At 57.3% G+C, this 11,550-nt stretch overlaps 1 protein-coding gene across 1 annotated transcript in view; it reads left to right on the forward strand.

Annotated features, from left to right (window-relative positions):
• The window catches only part of CASTOR2 (cytosolic arginine sensor for mTORC1 subunit 2), a 63,839-nt gene extending 57,933 nt beyond the window's left edge, over nt 1-5,906 (forward strand). Inside the window, exon 9 of the mRNA XM_004439512.3 lies at nt 20-5,906. Coding sequence (XP_004439569.1) covers nt 20-85 — 66 coding nt within the window. The 3' untranslated portion in view covers nt 86-5,906. The remainder of the gene's footprint in view (nt 1-19) is intronic.
• The last annotated feature ends 5,644 nt before the right edge of the window (nt 5,907-11,550 follow it).

An 11,550-nucleotide genomic window follows, 5' to 3' on the forward strand; every position in this document is an offset into this window, starting at 1 on the left:
CACCTCCTGCCCCTTGCAGGTCCCGGAAGAAAACATCAACGGTGTCATCAGCGCCCTGAAAGTCAGCCAAGCAGAGAAGCATTAGAAGGACCTCTTCTGCCCTCCCCTTCTGCCCCCCAGGCCTTGGCCTGGCCCCCACCCCGAAGATGATTCTTGCAGTATTTCTCAACAGACTGGAAAACTGACCCCGGGGCTCCCAAAGAAGGAGCCTCTGGGAGATGCCCTGGATTGCTGACCCCGCCAGGCCTGGGGCCCACGCCAAGGCCTCCCGGTGCCCTCCTGCCTTCCCGGAGCCCCCAGACCCTCCAGAGAACCCCCTGTCTCCTCCTCCCACCCCCACCCCAGAAAATGATGTCTGAGACCCAGGGAGCTCATGAACTGACCCCCCTTCTCATCCCACCTCGCCCACAGCTGGGGGCAGATGCTGAAGGAAGCTGGCACCTCCTACAAGACACAGGGGTACTGGTTCTCTTGTCATCTTGTGGGGCTTGCTGAGCAGGGCTGAGTTCATGGAGCCTGGGAAGGCCCCCGTGAGGGCAGGGGCTGGACACTGGTCGCTGGTCTCTGGTTCCATCAGCTCGGGGCTGGTTCCCACAGAGTGGAGGCCAGTGGGTGGCTCTTGGGTCATGTGCTGGTGAGGCTCTGATGGAGCCTGGGTGGGTCCTGAGCTGGGGAGGACCCGAGCCACCCAGAACCTCACCTGCCAATCACAGGGCCTGCGCCCTGACTCCCAGCAAGACTGCCAGGGGGCCCTGTCCAGACCGTCCCCACCACAAGCGCTCACTCCTGGAGGGGGAGGCGGGTCCCAGGAGACCCACCAGCCTGGGGCAGTCCTGTCCCCTCTGGTTTCCCTGGACCCTACTCCGGCAGGCAGAGCCTCAGTTTCCCCCAAGTGGGGGCATCCCCAGCGTCCTGGGCCTGGGGTTTCTTAGGTCACCCCCACCTCCCCAGCAGTTGACCAGCACAGGGCTCCCCCATTGTCACACCTCCTCCCCTCCCCCACTTTTAGGGGACATGGAAGGCCTCTGCCCCCAACTCACCTGCCTGCCTGCCCCTCAGTCTGGGGACTGGCATTCATGAGTACTTGACCTGGGAGGCAGCTTATCTGAGCCTTAATAGAGAAAACCATACCTTGTTTTAGTTTCTTATTTAATGTACTTGTGCCCAGGCTGCAGTGGGCAGCGTTTTCAGGGGTCGGGGCCTACTGAGTTCTGTGAGGCGGCCCCAGAGGCTCAGCGTCACCTGGCTGGTGCCCTGTGGCTCCAGGGACAAGTGCGAGAATCAGGAGCTGTTGTGGGGGTCTTGGCCGTCTCTTAGGAGCAGGAAGCTGGGAGCAGATGTCTGCTACCAGACGGGGGTCCCCAGGGCACCCTCCACAGGGCTGCCCAGCCAGCCCCACTGGCGGGTGCCCAGGCAGCTGTGATTCTATCTGAGCATCAGAGGAGACCCAAGGGCCATGGGGAGGTAGACGGCCAGGGGGTGGAGGCTGACCAGGGAGAATGGGGTGAGCCCCTGGGCCTCCTCCCCAGCGGGGGCTGCTTTCTGAACAAGCAGGACCTGGGGGCCTGCTGAGGCTCGTGCCCTCCCTGGCGCCCTTTCTCAGGCAGCAGCTGACTGTGCTTGCCCGAGAAGCCCAGAGGAGAAGGGACGTTCTCTCGGTCTGGTGAAGGGCTTGTGTGATCGCCACTCCCCCCTCTCTGAGCTGTGTGGGACCCTCCGAGCCCTGGAAGCCCACCAGACGGAGGAGCTGTGTGTCTGGGTCCGTGCAGATACTCAGGGCCCGAGCACTGATTAGGAACCCAGTTTTTTGTTTTTTAAAGTTAATTCATTTTGCACAAAACTCCAAAACCACCAAAACATGTCAATTGTTTGCTGGTTCCAAAACTGGGGTGGCCCAGTGGGCAGGGCAGCCCTTGAAGCCCTGAGTCCCCTTTCTGTTCCTGAAAGTCCTTGACTTTCTGTGACGCACCTCTCCAGATTCCTTTCTGTCAGTTCCCCAAATCTGTCACTTCTCCACCATTCCTCCCTGCTGAGCAAGTGTGTCGGCCGCGTGACCCCGGAAACGCGTCCTCCCCAGACCCTCTAGGACGTATTTCTTGTACACACATATAAATACCTGTGTTTTATGTTGAATATAGATATATACTGTAAATAGCATATATACTTGAGCAATATATATGTTAATATATACTGTGTGAGCACGCACATGCGTGTGTGCGCAGTATGTGGACACAGACCCCACTGTGTGTGTGCGTGTGTGTGGGCTCCTCCACCCGTCTGTGTCTGCCGTGCACACAGGCACGTTTTGAGCCACCGTATATTTTTAATTCAAGTATATAGGCAATACAATGATGAGAGAAGCCGGCTGGCTGCCTCCACCCTGACTTGAGAGACAGACAAAACCAGCAGCCCAGGAGCTGAGCCCCAGGGCAGGGGTCGAGGGTCCCTATCCCCTCCTTCCCCAGTTTCCCTGGAAAGGTGGATTCAGCCCCTTCTTGCACCCCTTTTCCTTGGCCAAGGGCCCTGAGCACCCTTTTATCTGGGGGCAGTGGTCCAGAGGGAGGAGTGGCCAGAATTTCTTGCTTTTGAACAGAACACACCCCTTCCGAGTGCTGTCAGCCCAAAGTCCTGGGCCAGCGGGATGGTCACCCTCCGGCTTGCCATCCAGGGTCTGCTCCCCTCCTCGCGTGGCTGTCTTCATGCTGATGGCTTACTTGATTTTTTTTTTCACCTGCAAACTTAGAAACCTCAGGTTCTTTTCCAGGTCTCCTCCAGGGGACTGGACCTGTGCCCTTGATGTGTCCAGGGAGGGGTTGGGTTGAGGGCTTGGCTCTTCAGCCCTGGCAGGTGACCCGGGGGCGTTATGTTCACATTCCCTGTCCTCCTGCTGTATGAAGAGGCTGGGCGCATCCTCTCAGTGTCTGTAGGTGCCCGTGAGGAGCAGAGTCAGTGGTTTGGTCTCCACAGCAATTTGGGGAGAAGAGTGAGTGGTTTTACCAGGAGCCAGCTGCTCCCTGTCGTCTCCAGGTTTGCTGGGTGTGGGGGTCTTCAGACCCCAGGCTCCACTTGGAGGGATGGTGTGAAGCTCAGTGGGGCTGACGTGGCCCAGACCCACCAGACAGTCAGCCTGAGGAAGATGCCCCGCAGGGGCTGAGGATCTCCGGGCACTGACTGGGGAGGCAGGTGGCACAGGAGGGAAATGGGGCTCCTGGGTCAGGCTGCCAAAAGGTAGGGTGAGCGGACACTCAGAGCCACCACCTGGGCTCCCATGTGTGTCTTTGCCTCCGTGCCTTTCCCTGGTGAGAAAAGCTCAAACCCTCTACACCACCCTCGCCCCGCCCTGCCCCATCCAGAGTGGTGAGGGCTCCAGGAGAGGAGAGTGAGGGGCAGGGGGAGCCCTGACCACCCCTTTTCCCTCCCCCACCAAGTAGAAAACTCTACTTTGGCTCAACACTCAGCATTGGCGCCTCTGATTCCAAAAAGCCCCTTTCTCCTCAGCCCCTAGTCATGACCCACGAGAGAGATGGGCAGTGCCAGCTCTGCACCTCCTTCCTCCCCAGGGGTCTCCAAAGCCCCCAAGAGGTGCTGCCCATGCACTGCCCTTGGCCCAGGGCACTCATCCAAGATGGAGAGGTGTGCAGGACTCTACTCCCGAAGATTCAGGGGGTTCAGAGCCCCCCAAGCACCAGCATTCTCCCCCTCCCACCAACCCCAGGCCCCAGGCCCCTGGAGGGAAGGAAGGGAGCCAGGTGACCCAGAGCTGCCCACTGTCGCTTCCCCCACAAGGCAGCATGGCCTCGGGAACCAGTGTGGTGTCCAGAAGAAGATGCATGGTGTAGTAGGGTTTGTCCCCTCTGAGGGGACAGAGGAGGCCATGGAGGTCAGGAGGGAAGGCTCTGGGGAGATAGGAAGGGCCAGGCCCCCACCCCACGCCAAGGCACCATTTGCCTGATCATCAAAGATGAACCTGCCCACCCACCACCAGCCCCTCCTGTGAGTATTTCCCAGGAAGACCTTTAGGAGTCTCACAGCTACCCTGGGCCACCTCTCTGAGCCTCTGGATCTGGATGTGGAGACAAGTAGGGCCCTTGCCGGCCCCAGCTAAGAGAGGGGAGCTTGAGGAGCTCCCATATGAGAGCAGAGCACTCCAGCCCCGTGACTGAGGAATTTTTGATTCCACTCTCTGAGTGGACACTGGGCAGGGGTAGGAAGAAACACCCCCAATGTATCTGTGCACACTGTATGCCAGGGCAGGGAGCAGCCAGTCACTGTTGTCACATCCACAGAGAAATGAAGTTGGTGTGGCTTCGTGAGTGGAACCTGGGGGCGGATGATGGAGTCTCCCAGCAGTGGAAAGACATGAGCTTTGGCCTTTCAGGTTCCTAGATACTGTGCTGAGGGAGGGGCAGCAGCCCTCCATTCACAGAAGCCTCCTGGGAGGGGAGAAACCAGGGTGGTGTATGGTGGTCGGCCCAGCAGAGGGCAGGCTTGGGAAGAGTGGCAGGGCTGTCCTGAGGGGAATGGAGCCCTGCTGTAGGAGAGACCTTTTCCTACCTCTCAGAGCTCATCCAGCTCTTTTCTTTCTTTCATTTTCAAATTAGAGGCAGCAAAAGGACAAGCTTAACTGTTTCTCATCCCCTTTCCATACCTTCAGTTTTGATGTCCACCCCTCCTATGACTCCTGCTCTCTTGGGAAGGTAAAGGCAGGAGCTGGTGGCTGAGGCAGCCTCTGGCCTCGAGGCAGGCGGCACCAGGAGTGGCTGGAGTGGAGGTAGGAGCCTGCGGCCCAGCCCCTGGCATCTGTGGGCAGCCTGGTGGTGAGGGAGTTTGTGGCTCTTGCTTCAAGGAGGTGGGAGGCTGTGAGAGTCAGGAGTGCAAGGTGGCCCCTGCCCTGGGGTCAGGACAGTGTTCTGTGCACGGCCCACATGTGTTCACACACACAGGTAAGTGTGAGCATGTGCCGTGTCATCCACATTAGTGTGTGTGTGAGCACACGTGTGCAGAGCCCAAATCCTAGCTGGGGGACTGGCTCATCGAGTATTTTGAGGCCTCGGTAGCACTCTTACCAGGGGGCCACATGTGGAGTTGATGGTGGTGTGGCAGGCCTTGCATGCAGGACTGCCCCAGCCTACTAGACTGTGTAAATCTGCTCTGTGGAGGGGACAGAGGTGTCCCCAGCAGGGGCTCTGCTGTGCAGTGTGAGGCCTGGCAGTCCATGCAGCCCAAAGGGGCTAGACCTGCTGAGCCGGCTCTTCAGAAGCATCCAGTCCTGAGGATACTGTTCACAGGGAGAGGTTTTGGGTGCTGGTGGCCCCTCGCCTACTGGGGCTCGTCCCTGAAGAGGGTCCAGGAAAGTTGGAGAAGGGGTGGGAAGGGGGGATGCAAAACAGGCCAAATTTAAGTCCCAAGTCACAGGCCAAGCCCAGTGAATGTCCCTGTCCCCTGCCTCAGTTTACCTATTCAGGAAATGGTCCAGAAAGAACTGAGCAGGACTGGCTCCAAAACTGGGGTAGGCGAGTAACACACAAAATCCCAAGACCCCTCCTGCTCTATGCCAAAATCATTTCCGTTATCCTGAGATGGGGTGAGTGGATGTTAGGGCTTCACTGGGATCCTGGGGGGCTATGCCCTGCCCAGGGCCTCGTCTTTGGGAGTCTGGCCCTCACCTGGCCTGCCCCAGGTCACCAGCAGTAGCAGTGGCACATCTGTCCCCAGGTCTGGAGAGGGGAAAAGGGGGCAGCCCAACACCATGCGGGGGGCCCTCACGCTTTCTTTCTTTCTTGATGAAACACGAAACCCTCGAAATTTATGTACTGTATGACAGAGAGAAAAAAGTACCTAATGTTCCCCCAAAAAGACAGTATATTTTATACTTTGTAAAGTGTTAATTAAAATGGAGAAAAATATGTTTGCTGAGGGCGTCTGATTTTGTGCTGTTCCAGGGCCACATGATGAGATGTGGCTCCATTCCATGGTCGAGGAACACTGCCAGGGGCTGGGAGGAAGGCAGAACAACCTCCCCGTCCACACCCAGCGGCTGAGAGAGGACACATCCCCAGAGCGAGAGGGGCTGTATTAGTTACCTGATGCAGGGTAACAAGTTGCCCCAAACTCAATGGATTAAGATGATTGTTTACGTGTCATGGTTTCTGTGGGTTAGGAATTCGGGAGCAGTTTGAGCAGGCGCCTCAGGGTCCCTCAGGAGGCTGCGATCATCTGAAGTCCTGGCTGGGACTGGAGGATCTACTTCCCAGGTGGTTTACTCACAGGGCTGGCAAGTTGGGCTCAGCTGTTGGCAAGGAACCTGTTCCTCTCCACATGGGTCTCCCAATGGGGCTGCTTGAGTGTCCTCACAGTATGGTGCCTGGCTTCCCCCAGAGCAAGGGATTCAAGGGCCAGTGTAGGAACCAAAATGGTTTTTGGCCCCGAACCTCAGAATTCACACGCCTCTGCCTCCACCATACTCTGTCACCATACAGCCCCGCTCTGATTTGGCACAGGAGGAGAACACACAAGGGTGTGAAACCAAGAAGGCAGGGTCACTGGTGCCATCTTGGAGACCAGCTACTGTGCCCACCCTTCCTTCCAAATCTCTGGCAGAGGCGGGCCAGGGGGTGAGGGGGCCTGTGGAGCAGGACAGGGCCTTGCTGGTGCATGGGGAGGATCCGGGGCTGGATCCCGGGCCACAGGGCCTCTGGCCCAAGCCTGGAGCCCTGTGGGTGGCACACCCCCAGCAAGATCCTTGGTGCTAGAAGCCCAGGAGCTGATGCCTCCCGACAAGATAGCCTGGGGGCAGGAGGGAGGGCTCCATGCCCAGTGTCTCTCCCATAAGGGCTCTGGCATTTGGTTCCTGCCCTTTTGGCAGGTAGGCACTGGGGATGCCCAGGCAGTACAGAGGTCTTGGACCTTGGACACCCTTCACTGCCCCTCTCTGACGTTTTCCTTGGAGGGCCGGTGTTAGCAGGGCAGGGCTGAAGACCTGAGCCTGCGCTGAACCCCACCAACCCCCATACCCACCCGCCTCACCCCTGCCCACAGAAAAAGTGGACCTGGTGATTGAAGGGAGTGACAGTGGGGCTGAAGCTCTCTTACCACCCTGAGCCCAAGAAAGTTCTGGATGCTGGGAATGCTTTTCCTTCTGGGGTCTTCATACTACGCCCCCCTCATTCCTTCAGATACCCCATTGGAGCCAGGACATCCATGGGGACTTGATATCCCCCAAACTCTCAAAAGTTACAAAGGCCTCCAGAGCCCGACCTCTCTTTCCCACCACTCACAGTCACTGTCACTCGGGCGGTGCTGGACCTTGTGCCATGTGCTGGGGACCCCGAGGAACCTGCTGTGGCCCCTGCACCTGAGTCTCTCTAGGAGGTGAGAAGACAGGGGAAGGATCTATTCCAGGGAGTGTAGGGCCAGGCTAGACCACAAAGGTGTGCTGTGCCCAGGGATAGGGAATGACCACTGTCCAGCCGTAGGGGGCAGACCAAGAAGCCAGGACATTAGGGTTGAGCTTGGTAATATGGGGACCCAGCAGAGGGAGGAGCAAAGTCGTAGAGTGCCAGAGGGAACCTTGGCTGGAATGGAGGAGTGCGGCAGGGGAGGGATGAGTGGATGGGGAAGGTAGGGGATGAGGCTGAAATGCAAGGTGGGTGCTCAGGTCCGCCAGGGGCCTCACCCTCCTATAGGCCATGGGGAGCCACTGATGACTTCCACGCAGGGGACCAAACTTAGCATCTGAGTGGGAGTCTGTGTTATGAAGAGGGCTGATAGGAGCAGGAAAGGGGGACTGCAAGTGTCCTGGCCTCAGTTCTCAGGAGGAGGCCCCTGGCTGGTTCTAGTGTCGTCCCTGTGCAGAGTTGGGGTGGTGGGGGCAGTGGAGTATCAGGGGACCGGCAGATGTCCAGCCAGCCCTCAGAACCATGACTGTGCCCCTCGCCCAACCAGGGCATAATATCTCGTGGAGCAGGTCTGGCTGCTTGTGGCAGGTTCTCACCACAGCTCACATTCGGATCCCCAGGGGGGTTACCCATGCCAGGACTCCACCCCCAAGAGTCTGATTCAGTTTCTCTTGGATAAAATATCGGTGTAAAACGTCCCCCACCATCTCTCAAAAGGTAATAAAAGAACCCGGCCACAGACGGAAACAGCAGCCTCTGTGGTCACTTTGCCCCCCCAGGTTTTATCCTGTGAAGTTTGGTTTGGGGGGCGGGGGGCTCATGATGGTGAAAACGAGCTCTCCAAAGGGAATGTGTGGGATGAGATTGTGGGGGTGGTTGCACCACATAGACAATACGCTAAAACCACTGAATTGTACACTTTAAAATGGTCTTACATCATGTGACTCACATGTCAATGTTTTAAAAATATCGATGTGGTAGAAAAAGCAACAGGAATGGACGCTGGGCGTGAAGGATGGCCAAGAAAGAATGTGAGTTATTCTGACATTCTTGAGGGTTAGAGGAAGTCCCTATCAACATGGTGGAGGCAGCACAGAGAAGGAGGAGGAGGACGGAGGCAAGAACCCGGAGCTCCCACCTCGCAAAGGTTGATGGGGGAGCATCTCATTTGAGCTGTTTTTCCAGGAGCTCTGGACCTGAGCTGACCCAGCGGGAAGCTGTGCAGCATCAGCGAGACCCAGGCCCATCTGCCACCCTGATGAGCATGGGGCACCGGGAGGGTCCTGATGTCCAGGGAGAACCTCGGAGAAGCAGGCAGAGCCTCTGAGGAGCCTGTAGGGAACAGCCCGAGTTGTCTTCAGGGAAATCAATACTCGGTGTCTTGGACTCAAGATCACCGAGCATGTCGTAGATTACGTGGTAAAAGTGTCCAAACTTAAAAAATTAAATGCAGGCCCCAGTGATCCCACTCCTTAGGTATACACTCGAAAAAACTGAGAACATGTTCACACAGACACTTGTATGCGAATGATCCAGAAAATAAAACGCTGGGCCAATGTAAAACTCGTACATGAAGTTCTGGCATTATTCATAACAGCCAAAAAGTGGAACCACTCAAATGTCCAGCAGCTGTTGAATACGGTACATCAAAACAATCAATCAGTAACCTCCCAGATGATTCTATCATACAGGCAAGGTTGAGAAGCTCAGGGTGAGGGGTTGAATCTGCCCAAAGGAATCCCCTCATGAACACGGCCTCCTTCGGCTGCTCTGGGGGCAGGCGGCCTCATCTTGATTTCCTAGTTTGAGGCCAGACTCATGAGAGGCAGCCTGCCCCCAGATGCGCCAGCTGGAACGAATGCATGCTTCTCACCACCGCATCCCCAGCACCTGGCGGCTCCTGGCGTACCGTCGGTCAGGAACAGGGACCCAATCAGGCCTTTGCTTCATCTTCAGTGTTCTCTCGCTGTAATGAGGGCGGATGACTTAGCTGTGGAACAGCTTCTGGTCATGAGCCTGAGCCTGTTCAGTTTCCGTCTCTGAGGGTGGACTCACAGGGGTCATTTTTCTGATGGGCACAGATTCCTGTGGTTTTCTCTGGTCTCCTGGAAATTCAGCTGGCACCACGCTACCAGAGCGACAGCAACACCAAGTTTCTCTGCTCCTGAAGGGCAGCGCCCCCCACCAGCTACATCCCACCTGTTTGCCTCCCTAGCAAGACGGTGGACTCCTGGTTTGAGGAGGTGAGCACACTCTCTGGATTTTTCCTTTTATACTTAACTGCTCAGCCTGCCCTCAGTGTGGCCCCTGAGAAAAGCACAGCGAGAGGGACTCCAAGCACTGTCTCCAGCTCAAGCTCAATCTGGGCTGCTCCTTGTGAAATATCAAGGTTTGTGTGGAAGAAAGTCTGGGTTTCTTGGTCGCCACAGCATGAGCGTCTGAGGGTAGCTGGGTGATGCACCATGGGAGAGAGAAAGGCAAGTGTGGGGTCCTTTGGGGAGGGGATACATTCCTGGGGCTCAACCACGGGGCAGGGCAGACCCCAGGACAATGGCTACCTCACAGAGCCACCCCAGTGCTGAGGCCGCCAAGGCCATCTGAAGTGGTCTGTGGGAACGTCAGGCTGCACGGTAGGCCGAGGCACCTGAGCAGCTCCCATGCAGCCCCTGCGGGGAGAACGACCCTCAGAAGGTGTGAGTAACTCTGCTGCTGGTCAGGAGGTGCTGGGACCTGAGCGTAATGTACGAGAGAAGAGTGTGGATCTTCAGAAACGCAGCTCAAGTGTCTACCCTGTGCCAGGTGCTCAACGAGACTGTCACCTGCTGTGCCAAGTCAGAGCACTCTTCCTGCCACGTGGTTCTCAGCGTCTGACTGTCACATGAACACAGTGAGTGCACAGTAGGTGTTTCCTGACCTCCTGAAAATGTGAGCCAACCACATATTCAAGAAACAAGCGTGGTCAGGACAGGACTCTCCTGAGTGAGTCAGGGGCGGACCTGACGAGAACGGCAGGCCACGTGTCTTTTTTTTGTGAGGAAGATCAGCCCTGAGCTAACATCTGCCAATTCTCCTCTTTTTGCTGAGGAAGACTGGCCCTGGGCTAAGATCCATGCCCATCTTCCTCCACTTTATATGGGACGCCGCCACAACATGGCTTAACAAGCAGTGCATCGGTGCGCGCCCAGGATCCGAACCAGCGAACCCCGGGCCGCCGCAGCAGAGCGCGCGCACTTAACCGCTTGTGCCACCGGGCCGGCCCCCAGGCCAAGTGTCTTTTATTCACTGATGTCAGGGTCTGCGTGCCAGCAAGTGCCCCTTCCCCAGAAATCATCATGGAGTGGTAGCCTGCACGTCCGGCGGGGGCTCAGGGGACGGAAGACAGAGACCCAGGCCCAGGGAACGACTGTCCACAGAGGGAGCGGTGGTGGCCACCGTGTGAGGAGAGTCCCTCCACCTTCTCAGGCTGTGCCTGCCACTCGGGCTCTGCACTGGCCTCGGCTACCGACCCCAATATAGGTGGAAGGACAGAGTCTGAGTGTAAGAAGACAGGACGGACAGGTGACACGTCGGAGTGGCCCGTGGTCACTGCATTCAGGGTGTCCTCACACACTTGCTGAAGTGACAGGAGCCCGGAGCCTGCAAACCCTGACTTTTCACAGGAAAAAAGGATAAATTATAGCAACGAAGCTAATGGTGAACGAAGCTAATGGTGCAGACAGTTTCTGTGTCTGTGGGTGTTAAACGCTGGGAGGGGCTGGGAACGAGGGACAGAAGCTGAGAAGGGACACGAGCACAGAGGACAACTGTCGAAAGGGCCTGGTGTGTGGCAGATGAGCTCTGACCAGGGCACCCCATCACCCACACAGAGCAAAGCCCCGCCACCCAGCTGGGCAGACCGGGCCCGACGGGAAGACACGGTTTTAAGACAAATCCAAGGACGCCCTGTACTAACCCCTGGTGGCCGTGTCCGAGGTGCAGTACTCTCTGGATCAGAATCTTGGCTGCCACTGGGCTGGGAGGCTTAAAAACCATTCCCACCTTCACCAGAGCTGCTCCCTCACCGTCACCTACCATCCTGGACACCACTGTGGGGGCCCAGGCCCGTCCTATGGGGAGCCACCCCCCACCCCCATAAATCAGAACCTGCTTTAAG

Source organism: Ceratotherium simum, chromosome 26 (assembly GCF_057802395.1).
Source record: "Ceratotherium simum simum isolate JZ-2026a chromosome 26, ASM5780239v1, whole genome shotgun sequence".
Taxonomy (NCBI): domain Eukaryota; kingdom Metazoa; phylum Chordata; class Mammalia; order Perissodactyla; family Rhinocerotidae; genus Ceratotherium; species Ceratotherium simum.